General features: G+C 55.6%; 2 protein-coding genes across 7 annotated transcripts in view; one reads left to right on the top strand and one right to left on the bottom strand.

Annotated features, from left to right (window-relative positions):
* Megf6 (multiple EGF like domains 6) overlaps positions 1-2,449 on the top strand; it is a 95,509-nt gene extending 93,060 nt beyond the window's left edge. For 3 of the 4 annotated variants that reach the window (XM_050153324.1, XM_050153323.1, XM_050153325.1), the window contains one exon: positions 141-2,449. In XM_050153324.1, coding sequence (XP_050009281.1) covers positions 141-208 — 68 coding nt within the window. In that variant the 3' untranslated portion in view covers positions 209-2,449. The remainder of the gene's footprint in view (positions 1-140) is intronic. The other variant, XR_007593756.1, reaches the window with a different exon arrangement.
* A 960-nt stretch (positions 2,450-3,409) lies between these two features.
* The window catches only part of Arhgef16 (Rho guanine nucleotide exchange factor 16), a 23,316-nt gene continuing 4,744 nt past the window's right edge, over positions 3,410-21,981 (bottom strand). For all 3 annotated transcript variants that reach the window (XM_050153326.1, XM_050153327.1, XM_050153328.1), the window contains exons 2-16: positions 19,195-19,278; positions 16,654-17,263; positions 14,571-14,616; positions 13,540-13,709; positions 12,384-12,440; positions 11,896-12,056; positions 9,748-9,900; positions 9,520-9,649; positions 9,005-9,079; positions 8,794-8,886; positions 8,243-8,394; positions 7,921-8,109; positions 7,397-7,470; positions 7,033-7,134; positions 3,410-6,303 (exon numbers count right to left, since the gene is read on the bottom strand). In XM_050153326.1, the coding sequence (XP_050009283.1) occupies positions 6,164-6,303; positions 7,033-7,134; positions 7,397-7,470; positions 7,921-8,109; positions 8,243-8,394; positions 8,794-8,886; positions 9,005-9,079; positions 9,520-9,649; positions 9,748-9,900; positions 11,896-12,056; positions 12,384-12,440; positions 13,540-13,709; positions 14,571-14,616; positions 16,654-17,244 (2,133 nt within the window). In that variant the 5' untranslated portion in view covers positions 17,245-17,263; positions 19,195-19,278 and the 3' untranslated portion in view covers positions 3,410-6,163. The remainder of the gene's footprint in view (positions 6,304-7,032; positions 7,135-7,396; positions 7,471-7,920; positions 8,110-8,242; positions 8,395-8,793; positions 8,887-9,004; positions 9,080-9,519; positions 9,650-9,747; positions 9,901-11,895; positions 12,057-12,383; positions 12,441-13,539; positions 13,710-14,570; positions 14,617-16,653; positions 17,264-19,194; positions 19,279-21,981) is intronic.

Below are 21,981 nucleotides of genomic sequence, written 5' to 3'. Positions count from 1 at the left end.
GGGGGGGGGGGGGGGGGCTGTTGCCTTTACTGGACTTGGCTATAGAGGGAAGAAGGTCACCACCTTCATCCTGGAATTGGCTGTCTTGGGGATTCCCACCGCACCTTGTTGCTGACCCTCTTTTCTTCCTGTGTCTCCAGTGGCCACACAGCCATCCTCCGGCAGACCGGCACCCCAGCGACCCAGCAGCAGGGCCATGAAGCATTAGCTCATGGAAGTCCCACAGAGGACCACTACCATGTTCCAGCCCAAGGGACTGAGAGGACATGTGTGGATGTAGGACTCCTGGATCCACACCTCCTCCGGAAAGCGATGGATCTCTGTGGATGGTCACACAGCTACCTACCAAGGCCTCGTGGCTTGGGGAAGATGGCTGTGGTGAACGCAAGGAGCCCAGGGAAGAGGACCAGGCCTCAGGCCTCCATGTACACGGGCACCCTGTGGGCTGTGCTGAAGAATCCTGGTTCTTTAGGGACCTGGGTTGGGACCAAGGCAGGAGTAGGCGAGGCCCCACCTGCCTGACAGGTCCTTCTGGTGCTAAGGCCGCAGACCGCTGCAGCCAGCCAACTGTTTACCTGGAAACGCCGTCTGGCCCGTATTTATGTAAAGGTATTTATGGGCAATTCCACTTGCCATCGCGGCCCTGGGTCAGCTGGAAGCTACCCCATCCCGGAAGCTTGGACTCAGGCCGCTGGGCCATGGGATCTCCAGTTTTGTAAAGTCCTGAGAGTTAAAGGCACACTGGTGTCTTCGTGGCCTGGGTTTTTGTGCTTTTCATGGACTCGGTGTGGGTCCTCCCAAGAGCAGCTGGCTTGCGGGCTCTCACATGGGAGCCTCCCCAGCCAGGAGGCCCAGGTGGGTTCTGTGCCCCTCTCTAATGGCAGGGATTCTTCTGGCTCCTGGCCAAGGAGAACACACTGGTGCCTAAGACACCTCCAGAGAGCTAGAAAGTCTTCCAGTAGGAAGGACGTCTCAGAGAGAGAGGGCAGGGCAGGGCTGGCGTGGAAGGGGATCCATGCTTAACCCAAACAGCCCACCCAGCAGGGTGAGGGACAGGCAGTATCGCAGGAGCCAGGGCTCCCCATGGATTGAGGCTGAGGCCGCAGGTGTAGCCCAGAGCAGAGCTGTTGCGGGGGGGGGGACTCCAAGGACAGCAAAAATTGAGGGAGAGCTGGACTTGGATCTGAGACTCTGCCCCCACCTCCCACCTGGAGTAGTCTCTTGTTTGGATCTAGGTAGTGGCTGCCTCCTTCCTCTCTCCCACAGAAGTTGAGGCAGCCAAAACCTCAGGGCACCACGTGGGCTCCAGTGGGATGGGCAGCAGCGGAAGCCACGCCCGTAGGCCACTGCACACAGACTTAGAGGCAGAATGGACAGGATACTGAGTGGAGAATAGCTTGCAGGCAGTGTGGGAATGAAGGGGGAATTCTAAAGTGCCCAGAGTGAAAAAGGGTTCAGAATCAGGCGGACAGAAAGTCTACAGGGGGAAGGCAGGCGACCAGGAAATGGTGATGTCCTGTCACTGGTATTGAAAAATTAGCTCGATTTTATATCCAGCTAAACTATCGCCACGCCCGCAGGTTCACCCATGATTCTAATTTGGAAATAACCTGGGAGGAGCTCTGGAGGGAGCCGTGGGAGACCACGCAACACAGTTCCTACAGTGCCATCACGAAGAGAACTGAAGTTGGCCTTGTAACCCAGGTGCAGGTCAACCGCAGACTGGTTCACCATGGAGGAGGTGTGAGAGAAGTTAGAGACCGGGCATCGCTGGTCCCGTGAGTAACAGGCCAGGAGGCAGCAGCTGCAGCCAGCACAGGAGGGTGATGGGAGTGGTCCAGGGACAGGAAGAACTAGGGAAGGGAAAGGGCAGGCTAGCAGGACCTAAGCAGACATAGATCCAGACTGCACTAAAAATCCTACGATCTCAGCTGGCAAGGGGGACCGGGGGAAAGGCACCTGCTGCCAAGCCTGACAGCCTGAGCCTGCTTTCCACATGGTGGAAGGGGATTGGTGACTTCTGCAGGTTGTCCTCTGACCTCCACATGCGTACCTCCTGACAAATAAATGTAATTTTAAAAGAATTAAAGAAAGGCGTCTAGCTTGTAAAGACACAGCTGGAAGGTAGAAACACAACCATAGCAAGAAGAGCAGAAGGAGGTCTTAAAAACATGTTCAAAAAAGGTTTATCTTTAGTACACGTATGCGCCTGTGAGTGGGGCTGCCTGTGGAGGCCAGAGGCAACAGATCCTGGGGAGATGGAGTTATAGGACCATGGCCTGCTTGACGTGGGTACTAAGAATTGCATGCAGGTTCTATAAGCAATATTGCTCTTAACCACTGAGCCATCTCTTCAGCCCCTGGGGAAGGCGTTTTACTGTTGTGATGGTGCAAAGCATTGTGGGCTGTCTATGCACATGCATGCACATGTATGTACACACACACACACACACACACACACACACACACACACACAGCAAATGCTCAGAAGTCCGCAGAACACGGCGGCTGTCACAGGTAGAGAGAAATACAACAGAGTGTAACACTCTCTATAGAAACCTGTCGGTTAGGCAGACTGAACAGCGATGATCCAATCTGCACAAGCTTTAACATGTTATATATATGTGCCTCTGATAATTATGTTTTACAGATACACATCTGTATTTATAGGCAATCTTTGTATTCATCAGACAGGGCTGTGGGTGTGTGTGGGGGGGAGGTACTGGGACTAACTCAAGCCCTTCATACACAAGGCAGATGGCTCTACAACCCAGTTACATGTAAGAAAACCAAAATGCTTTCCTTTGAAGAGTAATATGCCCATCAGACTATCGGTTGGTTGGGAGGTTGAGACAGGCTTTAGCATGTAGCCCTGGCTAGTCTGGAGTTTGCCATGTAGACCAGGCTGACGTGGACTTAGAGGTCCTCCTGTCTCTGCTTCCCAGGTGCTGGGATTACAGGCATGCACTGCCATGCCTGAACTAGACTGATGTTTTTAAGGGAGACGCGGCTATAGACAGCGTGGAGATTTTTACAGAGAGTGTGATGGGCAACCGTGAGCTAGCACCTTTACAACAGGAATGTGGATACATTTTGGGGGAAAGAAAAGTGCCAGGATTGGCATAAATAGAGATTAGAGGAACTTGGGGCTGGCGAGATTGTTCAGTGGGTGCCTGACTCAAGCCTGAAGACTTGAGTTGGAGCCTGGGACCCACATGGTAGAATGTAGGCTACAGAATAGATGGCTCGGCCACTAACAGCATTGCTGCCCCTGCAGACTGCAGAGGTCCTGTCAGTTCCCAGCACTTACGCAGTGGGTCACAGCCCTCCACAGCTCTAGCTCCAGAGATGCTCGCACCCTCTTTTGGCTTCACCACATGGGGCTCCAGGCATGAAAGCAAAACGCTCATTCACATCAAATAAAAATACTTACTTAATAAGTAGACTTCAGAAAAAGGGAAATAGGAGACAGTGGGTTTGTTGTGATGTGATGAAAGGGACAATCTCTGAACAGAATCAGATTTGCCTTAGCCTCTTCAGTCAGAGGTTCAGGGACGGGTGACGTCTGGTGTCATCCAGCAAGCAGGGATGAGGACAAGGAATTGATTGTCCAAACACAATGACTGGCTAAGGACATGGGAGGACCATTCTCACCAGAATGGCAATCCTAACTGTGGCTTTGCTTTCTTGGGGGCAAAGCTAGAGTCTTAGGAGAAGCTGGAGAGCTTGGGTCCCTCCCAAGTGCAGTCCCCATGTTAGTGCTTCTTATGGCCACCAGGGGGCCTGAGAGGAAAAACCACCGCCATCTGGTGGCTCATGGCGGTGGGAGCGAGGCAGCCTGGCAGAGTCAGGGATGTTCTGGAAGGACTGGAAATGAGCTTGGTGAGCAGAGGGAAATAGCAATCCCAAGGCCGGGTGAAGGTGCAGTTGAGTGCACATGGTATTGAAGCTGGACTCATTTTTCTCACGCTCCCTGGAGGAGAGGCCAGAGGCCAGAGGCCTGGATTGTCTCTGGAACTGGTCCACGGCACTCGAACCATCCCTATGCCTCAGATAGCTCTGACTCAAGCTAAGATGTGCACGCCCACCAGGCCTAGCCTGGTCTACTCTGCTCATATGGAGGAAGGCACAGAGGTTGGCTGAGAAGAAGGACCAGGGCTCCCAACGCCCCACAGATCAACAGCCGCTGAACCATGACTGGCAACGCCGCTGCAGGTGGGTCAGGGCACCAGGCACCTGAGGCTCTGGTCCCACTTAGCCCCAACCAGACCACAGACCTCCCTGGAAGTGGGTAGGGTATTAGAAGCCTTGATGTCCTCCGGCAAGCCCATGATCCCAACAGTGGGCAGAGGGCCCTTCATCTGTGACAGGAAGGTCTCTCTCTGTAGTCCAGGTGGGCAGGAGGGGCGGACTGAGTCTCCTCAGCTGAGTGGGTGGGCAGGGTACCCCGCATGATCCCTGTTATTGGAGGGGGGCACAGAAATGTGCCAACAAAGGATGGGCCTTCTGCGGCTGGGGAGTGGGGCTGGCTTGGAACCCTCAACCCTCACTGAGAACCTTACGCTTCTGTCAGTGGGGGAGGTTTCCTGACCTGGCCCTGTATCAAATGACCTCTGTCGGTGCGTGATGTCCATCGTCCCCCGGGCACTGCAGTATCCTTGTTCCTTGGCTTTCTTCACTTGCAGATGAGTCAGGACTGTGGGGTCACCTGTCCCAGGTGTCCTGAGTCAGAGCTTCACAGCCTTCTGGTTCCACCTCATTCTAGCAACCAAGCGTGCTTGGAGGTAAACTGGTCCGCTTCTCCTTGTCACACTCCTCAGAGGATCAGAAGTGGGAATAAACCCGAGCCCATGGGGCAGTGGGTTTACATCAAGGCACTTCTGCCACAGGCACACATCAGTGCACACACAGCAACTGCACGTGTACACCACTCCATGGCCCCCAGATTGCTGCCGGGGTGTGAAGACACCCCGGCAGCTCCGAGAAAGCAGAGCGTTAGGGTGAGGAAGATGGAGATGTTTATCTCTTTCAGGCAGAAGGAGGTACTAGGCCCTACCTCAGACAGTCCATGCCTACTCACCCAGGCCATGCCTATTCCCTGAACTCTGACCTGGCCCTCCGTCCAAAGCAGCCAAACATGGGTGAGTGTTCACCCTGGTGAGGACTGTAGCTGGCCCTAGCCTGTCTAGAAAGGCCTAGGATGGGAGGGCATTGCTATTTGTGCTTTTGAACCTAGTGGAGAGTCACCTGTATCGGTCACTTCTGTAGCAAGGCTAGCACCTCGGAACGGGGCACATTGCTACACTGCGTGCTGGGTGTTCCGCCCCCAATCTAGCACCAGCCAAGCAGAGAAAACCATGGGGCTTCAGGACCAGGCTGAGGGGGCTGTTGGAGAGAACTAGCCCGGCCCTAGTCAGCACGGAGGCTGCCTTTTGGGCCTGTAGGTCCCTGAGAGGGAGGCCTCTGCAGGGACTGGGATCACCATACCAGAGTGTCCCTACTGTGTCTGAGCTCTCAGAACCCTGTGGCCAAGGTAAGCCCTGCAAGGTTCAGCTATTACCATCCATGAACGCACAAGCAGGAGCCAAAGACTTGTGACACTCTGGTAGACAGATGGGTCAGAGTGAAGGAGAGACCCGAGGCCAGTCTCCACACACCTATTAGACCTTGGGATTTCAGTGCAATAAGTGGCTGTGACCTAGGCTCAGGTGTAAACCCAAGTTTTAAAGAAATACTTTAATGCTGTTTAAAACCTCTATCACAATATATAACATCCCTGCTGGTCCTCTCAGAACAGGGGCCCTTCCTGTTTCACTTGGGGGGGGGGGTGTATCTGGGAGGTGGCCCTGTGTTGTCCTCAATGAAGACCACAGTCCTGTGCCACTCTTAGCCTGGGTGCAGCTCAGGTGGCCAAAAACTAGGAAAGGGATGGCCAGCAAGAGGCCAGGCTGGGCTTCTACCAGAATGTGGGCCCTGGAGCTTGCCTCAAAGCCTTCCGAGAGATCAAGTGTCAGGTATGGATAGATGTCCTGTGTTCTGCTCGTAACCGTGAGGCTGTGGGAAGGCCCAAGGAACAAACCTCTCCCATGTCCTGGAGGGCGGAGACCCTTGCTGGTTGAAGGACTGAAGCCGTGTCCGCCGTGGCTGGCTTTGAGCTCTGCAGTTACACGTCTGTCTCCACCCGTAGCCGCTCCATCCTGCGCACATTGCCTTCCACCGCCACACGGCTGGTGATGCAGCGAGAGAAGCTCTCGGGAAACCAGCCCGTTTCTCCGTCCCGAAGCCTCTCGCCGTGTAGCCAGCCTGGATGCAGACGGGTGGGTGAGAGGGATCCCTCCTACCCTCCCACCCCACCTCTGCTCTTAAGGGTTCTACTCTAGGGCCTGACCACCCCTCCTGCCTCGAGAGAGAGCCAAGGAGGCGACACTCAAGGCCACCTGGGCTCCTGGCCCTCCCGGCAGCTCCACTACACCAGCATGTAGGAGGGGTGGGATCCGCACCCACTACACCAGCACAACCAGGGCCCTGCAGAGGCCTATGCTGGGACCACCAGGAGATCAGACACCCATTCGCTTCACTTAGGGCACAGAGTAGCAAGCTCACTTTGGTCCCTTAACTTTAGTACTGGCGGTCCTCCCTTTGAGAAGCCTGAGTGTGGTGTGTTTACACATGTGTGTGTATAGATCCACATACATGTACGTACACCCATGTGCATAGAGGTCTAGAGACCACCTCAGTTCCTCTGGTGCTGCCCATTCTGACTTTTGAGATAAGTCTCTCAAAGGCATGGAGCATGTCTTTGCTTCCCCGGGATGACACAGGCCATGTGCCGTCGCGCCCAGCTTTCCTTTACGTGGGCTCTTGGGTTCAAAATCAGGTCCTTATGCCAACTGAGCCATCTCTCCAGCCCCAACCTTTGAGGAAGTGCTTACGGGGATGAGGCAGGCTGAGCATGGCTGGTTGCTGCACCCTTATCTGGGCTGCACCCCAGTCTGGTTGACACCCACTCAGGTGTGGCCCGACCACACTCACCGTCCTCTTCCTGCAGGACCAGGACAACGTCGGCCTGCTGCAGCGTGATCTCATCAGCCTGCTTGGCAAAGTATGCCTTGGTGATCTCCACCTGGGGCAGCTCTGGGGGAAATGGAGAGAGTTAGGCCAGGGGTGCTCCCCCACAGACTATTCTGTTCCTTTGGCCTCACCTCAGTTTCCCCAGATGGAGGACCAATAAGGTTAAGCCGTGGCTACAAGTACATAGTCACACATACAACAGGGGCCGAGGTCCAGCCCCTAAGCTAGGTACCCTGGGGAGGCCGTGGTTGTGGCCTGAGAGCTAGACAGACCAGCTCTACCGCAGGGCTGCAACAACCCCCGTTCACCTCAACCCCATACTCACCTCCTTTGTTGGTGATGCCCTGCCACTGCCTCTCCTTGGAGGTGAGGGCTGTGATCCACCGGGCCCGGTCATTCCTGGAGGCCACAGAGAGCATAGCTGAGACCCTCCTTCCTTCTTGGGGTCCATGAGTCCCTGTTCATGGACTCTGCTGCCCTTTGCTGTGCTTCAGCTCCTGCTGTTGCCCCAGGGCCTTTGCACAGCTGTACAGAAGTGCTGGCTGAGCCCTCCCTCGGGGATTTGACCTAAGCACCACCTTGACAATAGTGAAGGCCCATCGGTCACGTCCACACTTGTCCTTTTTTCCCCTTGAAGCTCCCTCCCTGGTTACTGGACAGTACAGCAATTCACCAGTTGATGTATCCCCACAAGGAAATCAGATACCCAGAGCCAGGCTGTGCATTGCTTACGGTTCTACGGGCACCGATGGTGCTCAGCATGTAGTAGGCATGCAGACACAGTACAGCACACCCCGCCCGGACGTGTGCTCTACCTCCCCCCCCCCCCACTGGGGTCCACCATCTTACGCGGAGTCAGAGGACAGCAGAATCTGCTCCTGGCGGCCCTCGCTGTTACGTAGCAGGTTCACCTGGAAGGGGTGGGGCACGGAGGAACTGCGGCTGCTGCCTGCTGGCAGTGAGGGCTCCGATGCCTCCAGCTTCCTGACCTGCACATGCTCGAGCTGTGCATAGTCTTGGACCAGGTAGCTCTCCTCACTGTGGGGACACAGGAGAGTCGTCAGGGCCAGTTAACCTCAAGAGTGCTCCCGAGACTTGTCTCTCGGGCCAGGGAGGGAAAGCAGAGACCTGATTCTGTATAGAGCCTGACGTCTGCAGCTGAGTGCCCTACCTTTTCTTCTTGGTGACAACCAGGACGTCGTTGAACAGGAACAAGTAGCACGTGGGCCGGCTGGCGATTTTCCGAAAGATACTGGATTCCTCCAAGAGGAAGAGTTCTCCACGCTTGAGCAGCCAGCGAGAGGCAGAGATGAGTGGCAGAGACTGGGGATAGAGTGGACAGATAAAGGAAACGGACCCGGCAAGGTGGGGACGATGACAGGGACAATCCCTGCCTCCCTGTTATGACTGAGAACCAATGGGGTCGTCCTGAACCTTAAGGAACGGCCATTCAGTTGGCCCACAGGAACCAGAGAAGGCTCTGTGTCCTGTCCTACCCTACAGGAGAGCCTTGAGGAGCCCTGATTCTCTGGCTCTTGCCAAATGTTCTGCCTAAGCTGGGGGGGGGGGGTGGCCAGTCCTGGAGAGGCCTTGACACCTCCTTGCTACTGAGTCGGGGAAGTTCAAGGGATCCCCCACCCATCCTACCCAGGCAGATGTCCCCAGAAGCCCCTGACTCCTATGAGGAGGACATCAGGGTACAGTGGGTGGGTTGGCACCTACCTTGACCTTACCAAAATCCAGCTGTGTGTGCAGTGTGTACATCTGCTCCGTGCGCTCCATTTTGTGGGCCCCCTCATTGCACTGCTTCACCAGCTGTGGGGTTGAGTTTACACATATACTGTGGAGTGCCTGCCCTCCCGGTGGCACCGCCCTGGATCTAGCCCCTTTCCGCATCAATACCACAGAAAGTTCGGGGCAGAAGTGGCCTCACCTTGCTGATGGCCTTCAGGGCACGGCTAGCGGCTTTGTACCTCTCAGGGTGGCTCTGTGTCTTCAGGCAGAGTGTCTGGGGGAAGAGAGAAGCCGTGAAGACCCTCCCAAGGAGCCCTGCATGGGGCAGGGGCTCCCCACCAGTTCTGGACTCTGGAAGTCGGGGGGGGGGTGCTCAGGCAAGCAAGGACTTCCAGAGGGCTCCTGTTTGGACCCAGCAGGACATCTACAGTCCACAAAGGGCCTCTGCACCTCTGGGAGGGGACCCTGCCCTCGGGAATAGCGGTATTTCTGCAGTTCCAGGGCGTATGGGCACTTGCCTAAAGATGTGTCTCCAGGCTACGGTATCCTATTACTGACCGCAAAGTGATCAAGATTAATCACCCTGCCTTATACGCTTTGTAATTATCCAATTACAGATGTATGAGTGTGAGGAAGAGGTCAGAGAGGCAACCCTAAAAGGCAGGGCCTCCCGGCGTGTTTCCACGGCTGCACCCAAGCCTCCCGGATACTCACATCTGTCAGGAGCGGCAGCCGGGTCACCCTCTGCATGGGGAGAATCAGGAAGGAGATCATGGGCAGGCCCCCGCATGCGGGCCGTTTCTCAATCTCCCTTAGCGCTTCTCGGAAGGCTGTATTGCTGCTCCTGCAACAGGGAAACTCTGTCATTTGACCTCAGAAAGAGGTGGTGCAGGTGGGGCCTGCACAGGGTGGGCCTGGAGGGAGCACAAGGGCCCCACTTACGACAGCTTCTGCAGGGTGCGCTGCTGGTAGACCTCGTTGGAGCAGTAGGCGATGTAAGGGTGGAAGTGGTTCTCGGCATGGTCCTCCAGGATGTCACTGATGTCCTCCACACACACCTGGGCCTTGTGCCGCTGTTCCAGAGCTTCGAAGAACCTGCAGCATTGGGGTGGGGAGCGGTCAGGGACACGAAGGCTCAGTTTGGATGGGTGTTGGCGCACACACACACACACCTACACAGACACATGTATGCAGACAAAAATGTATGCACGGATCGGCCTTGAAGGCAGTACGTGGCGGGTGCCCAGTGAGTCGGGCAAAACCTTATGTAAGCTAGGCCACACCTGTCCAAAGTCATCAGAGGACCCACAAAACCGTTCAGCTCTCCGCACTGCCTCTGTAACATCCAGCCCGGTGCCTGTCCCCGGGTGTGAGTTCACGGACAGAGATGCAACGACCCTATGAAGGGTCCTATTATTGGGGCCCTAGGAGGCCCAGGGAAGGCCATGTCTCTCTAGGGATGGGTCTTGAAACTAAGGTGATCCTACCAGCCGAGCTCCTGGCAAGGCTTCACAACTATCTGCTTTCATGGAGTCCAACCCATAAGGGACAAGTAAGGAGGCCTGGGCTCTTGGTAGAGGTCCTGGGGAGACTGCCAGCTCTGACCCCCTACGAGCCAGGCAGGAGGATGGCATAGAGCCAGCCTGGTGGCTGTGCCTGAGCTATGTCCATGTCTGTAGGCCCTGGTTTAGGGAGCTGGGAAACCTGACCATCTGAGAAGAGCCCTCCAGGCTTGGATGTGAGCATTAGGACTCAGCAGAGCCATGGACCTCAATTCCTATAAACAAGTACACTCCGGGGGTGATTGGCCCTTGGGAAAAGCTGTGTAGCTAACAGAGGCTCAGAAGCGCATGGGGACCCCACGGATGAATGGAAGCTGAGGCTGCCTGGGCACGCCCCCATGCAAAAGCAGGCAGGTCAGGCCACTCAGCTGAAATGCATGAGTCCTGGGGTTTCCTGGAAAGGTCTGGAAGCGCTGGCCTCCTGCTACTGGCTGCAAATAGCACAATTCTCAGAGGAGATCGCTATGAATGGCCAGGGAGGAGGCCAGAGAGTCCCACACCAGGGTAGCAACGACCAAGCTGAGCAATTAGAGGCTCAAGGGACCACACTGGGGCGGAGTCTACAGGAGGGTCACCCACTTCCCCGGACCCCTTCCCTCCTCTGATGAGTCAGGAGCGGGTAGTTCCCACAGTTAGCCACTGGATCTCTTACGGGAAGCCCGTCTCCAGGGATACGATGGTACTCTGTTCCCTGTCTAAATGGCTCTGAAGCCTCCAGAGGGAGAAAGGACACCCACAGCAGTGTGCTCTTGCTGAGTGGTCAGCAAGGGCCAGGCTGGTCCTGACATGTAAGAGCCAGCATCCTCTGTCTGGAGGGCTCGGCCTGTGAGCTAGCACCTCTTCTGACTCCACTGGGGCTGATGAGAGGGTCTCATCAAACACTGAAGCCAAGGCTAAAGGGTCAGGGAGACCTGGGGTTTCCTGGAATATCACAGCAGCAAGGGCTGACCCCACACACTACCTGACCAGTCTGTGCTAAGGACATGAACAAAATATACAGGTATGAGCGAACACATACAGGCAGGCACTACACCCAGAGCTGGGATGAGATACCCACTGGTAGTATGCAAGGATACATACAGGCACGCACACACACACACCCTCACCAGCCTGTCGCTGCATGCCTGGCCTCTCCTCTGATGCTAGGCCCTGCAACTAGAGCCCGGTCAGGCCACCAGACACTGCTGGGTAGAACATGACCTGGGGCCGAAACTCGAGGCTGCCACCTGACTGGGTGACTACTCTGTGGGTGCTGCTGACCATCCCCAGTGCTGAGGTGAGGTACCCATTGGTCACACAGGCTGTACCTGAGAGAAGTGCCCCCCCCCCCCACTTCATGGGAGTCTAGGATGCCCATGGTGTCCCCACAGCCAGCTCTCAAGGGCTCTTAGAGGTTGCCATGCTCCATCTCAAGCCAGTGGCTGCTCCAAGTGTCCCATCCACAGGTACAACCCAGGGCCCTGCTGACATCACTGCCTAGAGTCACGGCAAAGCAGCATCCTTGGGGACCCAGGGCAACCCAGCTTACTTCTGACTGGCGGCCAGCACGTCCACGATGTTGGAGAAGAGGTGGTGGTGTTCTGTCTGTGTCATAGTGGCCCTCAGCTCCCTGGACTGCAGGAACTCGGCCACCAGGATGCTCAGGCTGTGCAGATAGGAGAACTCAGATGTGAGGATCTCGAAGATGGCCTGCATGGGAAGATAATGCACGGATGACAGACGGAGGGACCGAGGGAGGGAAGATGGGGGGGGGGCGCGGACCCCTTCGGAGGGCTGTCTCCATGTTCCGGTTCACAACTCAGGCTGTGTGGATGTGATAGGGACTCTGCTTTCCAGGGAAGATGGTACCAGGTGGGGATCAAACACAGGCTGACACATGCCCCTCATCCCCGGCCAGGACTCTGGTTCTTCCTGATGCTCCTTCAGGGCTCAGTCGTCATCTGGCCCATGAGGTGACCATGAGGGTAGGTGAGGAGAGGATATCACTGCGTCTCTAGGGACTCCCGGTGGCCTTACCTCCTGCCTCTTACGTTCTTCCATCGACAGTGTGTCCAGGACACCTGACTCCAATACCTGAGAAGAGCAAAGGAGCTATGGGCCTGCTGATGGAGCCAGGTCCCCCACTTGTATCCTCCTCTGGGCCACACCCAGCTGGAGGGCACAGCCACCTCCATCAGGAACCTTCAGCTGTCTATGTCTCCCCAGCTTAGCTTCCTCTCCATCTCTAGAGTCCTGGACCAGGCCAGGAAGACGGACAGAGAGTGTGTGTGTGTGTGTGCACGCATGCAAGCACACCCACATGCATGCATGTGTCTGTGTGTGTGTGTGGGGGGGGGTGATGACTCAGATACCACCTGGGCAGCTGAGTCAGTCCTGCCAGGGAAGGCATGGGCCATTATCACCTGCACTCTTCCCTCTCTTGAAGCCAATGGCCCTAGGCTGTCTCAGCGTGGCTCCCCCTATGCCTATGGCTATAGAGCATGTCGGGGCAGGCCGGACCGCATTATGCCTTGCCTCCATTTGTGTTCTACTCACAGCCTGGGCAGAGGCACATCCAACATTGCATGGGTCCCCTGCAGCTTTCCAAGCGTGGGTAGTCCAGGTTCTAAATATCAGGCAATCAGTGTTACGGAGTATAGCATGTTGGGCACCATCCCCAGCTTCTAGCATCCGGCAGGGTGATAAATATGTCCTGCTGGACATTTCTACTTGTGAAGCCCAGACTCTGCCTCACTGCAACCCTTGCCTGGCTCCCACTGTCGGCACTCTCATGGGGGGTCCCTCACCCCCACAGCAGGCAAACAAGAAGCTCCTTTGTACTGAAGTGAAGGGAAGGCTGAGTCCACCATCGCCATTTCCTGCCACACCCAGAGCCTGCAGTGGATAGGGGTCACTATCCTGGCCCTCACGGCCTGGACATGGCCCTGTTTTCAGATGTAGGAAGTACGGGGAGAGTGGAGAGGCTCCCCCAATGAGGAAGGGGGCTCCTTGTGTCCACATTGCCCCTCAGGTCAGACCGAGCAGGAACTCCAACTACATGCCAGGACAGAGGACAGACTCATTGTCCCACACGCAAACTATATCCCGGTGACTCTGGAAGCTATGTTTCAGCTCCTTGTAAGAGTCAGGCTACCACAAGCTAGGGAAAGGGAAGACCATGGGGCCTCCTTACCTCTGGGAGCTGGCTCCAGGTGAGCTGGGCAGGCCGATAACTCTTGACCACAATGGTGGTGTCCGCTTTCTGAGCTCCCTCCGGGCCAGAGGGCTCGTCGAGTATGTCATCATCAGACTCATGACTGGTATTGAGACCCCGCTCTCGGATCTCCTGGTACAGCTGGGGGTCTGGGGAGAGCAGAGTCACCTGTCTGCATGAGGGCTTGGGGGTAGCCTGATCCTCCCAAGGGCCCCACAAAGCTCTCAAAAACATGCAGGCTCCCCTATGGCCCACTGTGTCCTACAGTGGATTAACAGGACAGGCTGGGAGATGGTAGCAGCTCCGTGTAGAATGTGGCACTCCAGGTGGGGGCCAAGCAGACTAGCCAGAGCTGTGTAAGGCCAGCTGTGCCTGGTCTGGGAGGGGGAGGCTTGGGTACTCAGGTGAGGTCTGAGGATGCCGGTCACTGCCCATGAGCCAACAATACTACCGGCCCAGTCTAGCATGGGCCAACCCAATTTAGGGCATCTCTGAGCTCATGCAGCTGCTGTGTCAGCCTGCACTGGAGCCTGGGTACTGCTGCCGGTCCACACAGGGACCGTTTCCCAGAGACTCAGACCCTTGTGTCACAGCCTGTGGACAACCAGAGAGCTATTCTTGCCACAGTTGCCATGCCTCAGTGGGACCAGGAAGATAGAGCAACATTGGTTATTCTTTTCTCATGAGCTGCAGTGCTCAGTAGGCTCTCTTCAGACTGGGAAGAGTCCACACACAGAAGAGAGATGAGTGCCTGCCTCTCTGGAGGCCTGATGCCCCATCATCCACCCTGGGTCCCACCGAATACTCATGTGAAGCTGTCTTTGGGTCACATAGATGGGAGTCCAAGGGAACTCTATGAGATGTACACTCACACCAACAGCTGGGGTCTGTGTCCAGTGAATGTCCTGCCCAGCCAGCCCTTAACTTCTCAGACCCAACAGTCCCTGGCTGGCCTTACCGATACTCCTTCCTGGCCATGCCAGGCCCTCAGCCTCCTGGGAGCCACTTACCGTCTTTGAAGGAGCCCTTGTGTGCGCGTTTCCGTCCCAGAGTTTTCTGTAGACAAGACAGAAACCTCGCCAGTCAGTGGAGAGGGAAGCGTGGGTCAGCTGCCCTTCTGTTACTATGGCAGCCCAGACAGAGATCCCCTCCCCCACAGCAAGCTATGGAAGAGATGGGAGGGGGCTTTGCTGACATGTAGAAGGTGCACATTAAATGTTAGCTTCGTAGAGGCCAGATCAGGTAAAAGTTGGGGTTCAGGGCAGAGGGCTGCTATAGATCCAGGAAGGCCGCCTAGGGGCTAAACCAGTTAAGAGGTGTTACCTGATGAGAATGAAGAGGGGGTCTGGAGTGGGCAGAAGGCTGCTGGTGAGATTCTGACCCTGATTCAGGGCCCTAGAAACTGAGGGCAGAGCTCTGGGGAATCCCCACTCTACACTGGCATCTCCACAGTCCCCACTCCTTGGCTGGAACACCAGGTTTTTCACAGGTACACTGGTTCCAGGAAAGCAGAGGCCAGTTGCTTCTGGTTCCTTAGAACCAGTTGGGGCCTGAAACTCCCCTTACAGGTCCAGGAAAGTGTGACACTCCCAGCTGAACCTAGGCTAGCTCCTTTTCTCACCCACCCCCACCCTTCACCGCCTCCATTCCAAATCCTTCCTCAGTCTCTACCGTATCCCTTCTGGCCCTGAGACCATGGGGAATCTTTTCATCTAGAAGGCTCCTAGGGGACCATGGGGAGCTCTCTCACCTAGGAGGCTCCTGGGAGACCACGGGGAGCCCTCTTACCCAGGAAGCTGCTGGGAGACCACAGGGAACCCTCTCACCCAGGAAGCTCCTAGGGCCTCCTGCACCATCATATGCTAGCCCTCCACACCCTCACAGTCCCCCTCTCTGCACAGGAGCTCTCAGCAGCAGCCACAGCTTATCACCCCAGCGTGTGACAGGTCTCAGGGATGTGTGCTGAAGAGGGCACTCACCACTGTGGAGGAATGAATGAGGCCTTGGCAGGCCTGTTCTAGGAACAGTGTTGGTACTGATCCAGCTCCTGAGGTACAGGGATGCCTATCAAGGGTCCAGGCATCTCAGGCAGATGTAGTAGGGGAACCGTAATGAAGGACAGTGGCTGGCACTTTAGACACAGAGGCCTTGCCCTAGCCACGATCGGCCTTCATGGAAGTTTGTGGTCTGGCCAAGCCATGTGGCCATCATCTGACAGGTGTCTGCTTCTCCCAAGGCCAAGCTGTGGTTCAGGGTCTAGGGAGCTGATGTCTAAGTGAGCATGCTTTTCCCATGATGCTGTGAACAGCTCTAGGCAACAAAGGGCCTGAACTCAGTTTTGGAGTATGCCTACAGCTGGATGGCGGCCATCTTCACTTACAGATGGGGAAACTGAGCCTCAGTTTCGGGAATCTGTTAGGGGTCACACAGCCACAAAGGCCCATCCCAGGCCTCCATGGAAGCTGACTGAGCACTGTGCCTGGGGCACCCCAAGTCTGAGGGAAGCACCTAGCAAAGGTCCAGAAGGACCCCCAGCCCCGTATCCTGGGAAGAAACTGTCTCGAATGGCTGTGATTCCCCATCTGACCCTGACAACACAATGGGCAAGCAGATGGAACATGGAAGGCTGCTCCTTAACTGTGGCCTTCCTGCTCAGTGGCTGTTTGTAACAGACTCCCGGAGACTGCAGGCCTGCCTAGAGCTCAGGGCAGCAGCAGGACAGGAGGACGGGTGGGTGCTGAGGGCTACACATTGTCCCTCCTTGTCCCCTGGTAGCCCGTGCCTGGCATCACTGAACCTGTCATCAAATAGACTGGTTCCATGCTTGGGCTCAAGAGTGGCTGATTCCCCCTGCTGTCCACTCTGCAGAGAATTGGGGACATGGAAGAGTCCCCAAAACATGACCTAACCTCTAGCCAGAACATGAGATTTGAACAGATTCCACTCAAGTGGGATGGCCAGGAGCCCGCGCCCAGCAGCTGCCATGCGTGACGCAGACGTAGGAGACACAGGGTCAGACCACCGCCTTGCCTGTGAACTCCCGAGACCTTAGAGATGACACTGCCTATCCCTGATGTCAGGGCAGACTCCTACCTTATTTTTGGCTGGGGACCGAGCGGGAGGCTGAACAGCCTCCTCAGCGAGGGCCTGGAGCTTGGGGCTGAGCTGGACTGAGTCCCCTTTGCTGCTGGGTGACTCGAGGCCCTTCATGGCGGCTCTGTAGGACTGGTTCCTTATGTTTCGCTTCAGATTCACACCAGGGCCCATGTCCATATCCATGTCATCCAAGGAGAAGCTGGGGGCTGAGCGGAGCCGAGGATCCCGCCGAGCGGCCTCCTTGCTGAGCACAGCTGCCCCAAAGCTCTGGTGGCGGGCTGGGGACTTGGTTTTGGCCTTGCTGGCCACGGCCAAACTCTTAGGGATGAGCTGCTGGGTGCCCATCTTGAGTGCCGCAGGGCTCTGAGTGCTAAGGATGATGGGTCGTGGCTCCTCATCTTCTGGGGGCACCTGCAGGGGTCCGGAGGCCTCTGGCTCAAAGGCAGCATTGGTCTTGTCTCTCAAGGAGTTACGAACCATGGGGAGCCTCGGCATAGGGTTCCCATTGGCATCGAGTTGCAGCTCTGCATGGAAACGATATTCCAACAGTTTATCGTCCAGAGAGCTGTCAGAATGTCTCTGGGACATGCTGGGTAGCAGAGGGGACCTAGAGAGAGAGGCAGGCAAGAGGTGAGAGGCTCAGAGGGATGTCCCACATACAGCCTTCCCCGGTGTTCAATTCTGTTTCTTCTCAGCATCCTCTCCTAACAGCTCCCAGGCAAGGACAGGGAGAACGGGGCTGGCTGTGGCTGCTCACCAGGAGCGACCCCAGGGATGTGGTGTAACTGCACTACAGGTGTGCAGGGAAGCTGGGGTCTGGGCTTATCTGAGACTCTGCCTCAGACACACAGCTACTCTCTGGTGGGGACGGCCTGTGGCTGGACTGGACCTCAGAGACCACCCTGCTTTCTCTGACATTACTACTAGGTCCTGGGCAGGGTGCAAACAAGGGCATGTCTGCGGCTGGGCCCAGAGGCCCCATAGACTAGGACCAGAATCCTGGCTAGGCCCCTTACTGATGCCTGGGCACCTTGTGTGTGGTTTGCCTGGAAACAGTTACAGTTCCCTGAGCCTGCTGCAGATGCTGTGGATGTGACCATGGCCCTGTCTGGCTCTGCATTCTTGTTAAGGGGATGGGCTACCCCGAGGCCCAGGGACCTGCTAGGGATGCCCTTGGAAGTCTGACCCTGACTACGTGATAAAGAGCAAGCAGGATGGCGTGTGGAAGAAGAGGTCACTACCTGACCATGGCTTTCCTGTCCACACAGATGAAGAGAGCAGGATCCAAGTACAGCCTGGCTGCATCCCCTTCTCCCAGCCAAGCCCATGTCCCACAGCACCAAGGCTGGCTCCAAAACCTCTTCTCATAACACTCGCCAATATACATTTGTCCTTTCCGTGTTTCTGAAGTCAGGGGTCTGTAGTGGTCTATTATTTGTATTTTGATAACTAAAGCTTGCCTGAAGACCAGAGCAAGCTAAAGCCACTAGAGGTCAGGCAGTGGTGACACACACCTTTAATCCCAGGATTTGGGAGACAGTCAGATGGATTTCTATGAGTTCAATACCTCCCTGGGCTATACAAGATCAATACAGAAATAAATCCAGGTGGTGGTGGCCTACACCTTTAACCCCAGGACTAGGGATCATACGCCCTTAAACCCAGCAGTAGAGGGAATAGAAGAAAATGAGGGCTGGAGAGATGGCTCAGTGGTTAAGAGCACTGACTGCTCTTCCAGAGGTCCTGAGTTCAATTCCCAGCAACCACATGGTGGCTCACAGCCATCTATAATGAGATCTGGTGCCCTCTTCTGGCCAGCAAGCAGACAGACAGAACACTGTATACACAATAAATAAATCTTAAAAAAAAAAATGAGAGGAGAGGCAGGCTTAGTCTGCTTAGTTTGTGATTGCCCAGTCTTTGTAGAGATAAGACTTCTCTAGCGGCTTGGCTGCCTTGCTTTTCTATAGTTTTCACGATGAACCCCAATTTCTGTCTCTGAGTTTTTATTGTTCGTGCTATAGGGATTCACAATCCCAGCCTTGGGGGTCCTAAGGTAAATCCTGGGTCACAGTGCAAACGGAACGGCAGCAGGGAGCTTCAGCCTGAGCCACTGTTCAGGGGGTTCAGTGCCCAGCACAGGAACTGACGGCCATCGCCAATATGCTACCCCTCAGCCACCTCACCTGTCCATGCCAGCAGTGCATGTGCCCTAAGCCCCTTTTTGACTTCGTCCTCAGAATTGACCCCACCCACAGTAGGAAGCCCTGGGCAGTGGTCTCCAGAGTGACCTGTTTATTTCTTCTCCCTTGGGTGCAGCAAGGTCCTACGGTCGGCTCTGGCTAACAGGGGGGGATGCTACTGGAAGGGACAAGTGTCCCCCCTGGGTAGGGAATCCCTGTAACCCAGAGACTGAGGTGAGCAGAGCTGAATTGACCCAGATACAGCAGAAGCCAGAGTAAAGGCTTTTGTGTGGGAACCAGTCATCCACACTGGCCTGTCTGCTGAGGGTCAACTGTCCTCATTGCTGCCACTTACCTCCGTGATTGGAGGTCCTCAACCGCGTCAGGATGCCCTGCTGGGGGCCTGGAAACCTGGGGTCCTCAATGATGACAGGTGAATCTGTAAAATGGGCTCAGTAAGAACAAAGGCATTGCCTGAGGATTTCCTAACAGGCTCTTAAATGACCTGCAAAGCCCACTAAAACAGCCCTGGCTGGCTGCAGGGGCCACAGAGCACCAGCCAAGGCTTTTCTGAACCAAATACCACACTAGTAACGAGAGAGGCCGGCACGCAGACCTTGTAGACCCTAATGTAAAGTGGGGGACACTCCCTTCCTAAATATTTTCCCTTTAAAGTTTTCTATAAACAAAGGAGCCAACATCAAAGCTTTTATAAACTCAGAACTTTATATAGGTTAAAATGACACAAACAGGCTGGGAGCGGTGGCACACGCCTTTAATCCCAGCACTCAGGAGGCAGAGGCAGGCAGATCTGAAACCCTGCCTTGAAAAACCAAAAAAAAAAAAAAAAAAGAGGGTGGGGTGGGGTGGGGAGGGGAAGACATGAGCCTAAGAGGGCTGTGTAGGCCTAGAGGGCTGTGGATACACACCCACCCCACCCCCCAACCTCAGGGGAGGCTGGGACAGGAGGCTCTGGAGTTGAGTTCAAGGTCAGCCTGGGCTACACACACACACACACACACACACACACACACACACAGAGAGAGAGAGAGAGAGAGAGAGAGAGAGAGAGAGAGAGAGAGAGAGAGACTGACAGACCTTGAGACTATCTCAGAGAAAAGAAAACCAAACCAAACAATCCCAACTTATTAGAAATGCCTTCCAAAGGGGAAGTTTGTTTTCCAGACAGTTCGAGGAACTCCTTGTCTATCGCCCACCTACATCAGGGGTGAGGCTCGGGGCTCAGCACTGGGACACAGTGCCCCCTTGTCATGTGCCCTGGGCACTGTCCCTCGATTACATATCTCAGGGTGTGGTACCTACTTGCCCAGTCTGACAGAGACAGAGGGACTGAGGGGACTGGAAAGGATGGCTACCCTGGGGTTACCAGAGGTGGGGGTGGGCACCAAGGCTGTTCGGGTGAGTTCAGGGCCGCAGGAACTGGTGACTCCAGCCTATAAGAAGGATCATGCCCACCCCAGAGCTCCAGGCAGGTCACAGACCTATCCTACCCAGCATTTCAGAGCACAGAATGGTGCCAAGACCCTGCCCAGCTGTCCCTCCCTGAAGGGGACAGAGCTGGTCCTACCGCTGATGTTAACCCACACTGCTAAAGCACAAGGCACCCAGGAAGCTGGTGTGTCTCAGCTCACCCTCTGAAGCCCCAGGCTCTTTCACATAGAAGCCCTTGGCTAAAACTATCCCAAGAAGCTGAGTGCAGCCTAGGGGCAGAGGCCCCAGGGAGGGGCGGGCTGGGGCCTGGTGTACCAAAGGCAAGGGAGGGCACATTCCTAAGGACATTCCAAATTGTGGCTGAGGATGTTAGCAGTCACACCAGGCCTCCCCCGGGAGCTGGCATCTGTTTATCACATAAGTGGTGGGGGCAGGGCTGCACCAACCAGGGCCTCACACCTATGTTAACTTTCCTGGTTCACCAAGGTCTGGGGAAGTTGGCTTAGTGTCTTCTGATGGCCCAGGACAGACTACACAGTGATGGTTTTGCTCAGAAAGAGTGGACCACACAGAAGGGCCCAGGGTCATTAGTATTTCTCCTCTCCTACCAACAAACACCCATCACTCATAAGCTAGTGTCTCGGGCGTGCAGGACAGCACAGGCCCTGGCAGGCGGTGGCCTCTCCCAGTAGAGGACAAAGTCCATTCCAGGCTCAGAAGGTCCCAAAGGGAATCTGTCAGGTGAGCCATTGCTGGGAGTGGCTTTCGTTCCCAGCCTGGCACCACACCCACAGGCCTGGCAAACAACCTGCCTAGGACCCCAGAGAGTAGGGCTGAGGGCTATGGGTACCTGTCCTGTCAGATAGCAGAGAGGCTTGCTGGACACATCAGATGTCTCCTGAAGCTGCCCTGTCCCCAGACAAGATGGGGGAGGGAGGATCTTACAGCGTGCACAGCACAGCCACAGGGTCCCATGGGAAGGGGACCGTGAGGCTGGCCTGCCTTTCCTTACTCATTTCTACCCCCTCCAGTCCTCCTGTGCCCCCTCCCCGCCCCCAGCTGTCCCGTTCTGCTTCTCCACATTCCTTGAGTCTGGCTCTTCTGTGCAGGAATCATTTCCAGGTCTTCCTGGGCTCCCTCCTAGCTCAGGGTGGGGGTTGGGTGGTGGACGGTCCTTAGGCTTGGCTCAGGCTAGCCAAAGGCTAGCCTCAGACCATCAGGACTACTCTCTAAAGCAAGCCCCAGGCATTGTCTCCAGAAGGAGTTGGAGGCAGATTTTTAATGTCTGAAGACATTTCTTTTTAATATTTAATTGTTTTAGTGTAAAGCTTGTATGCATGCATGTATGTGCAGCACATGTGTGATTGGTGCCTGCATAGGTCAGAAGAGGGGGTCAGATCCCCTGGAACTGGAACTGACAATGGTTGTGAGCTACCATGTCAGTACTGGGAACCAAACCCAGGTCCCCTAACAAGTGCTCTTAACCCCTGAGACATCTCTCCAGCCCCAGATCTTTCAAATTTTTACTTTTCGAGACAAGGATTTACTATGTAGTCCTGGAGGGCCTGGAACTTATTACATAGACCAGGCTGGCCTCAAACTCAGAGATCTGCCTGCCTCTCCTTCCTGAGTGCTGGGATTAAAGGTGTGCACCACCAAGCATGGCGGGGCGGGGGGGGGGGGGGGGGGG

Source organism: Alexandromys fortis, unplaced genomic scaffold (assembly GCF_014885135.2).
Source record: "Alexandromys fortis isolate MF-2015 unplaced genomic scaffold, M_Fortis_MF-2015_v1.1 scaffold_88, whole genome shotgun sequence".
Taxonomy (NCBI): Eukaryota; Metazoa; Chordata; class Mammalia; order Rodentia; family Cricetidae; genus Alexandromys; species Alexandromys fortis.
This window is presented reverse-complemented; position numbering and strand designations above follow the sequence as displayed.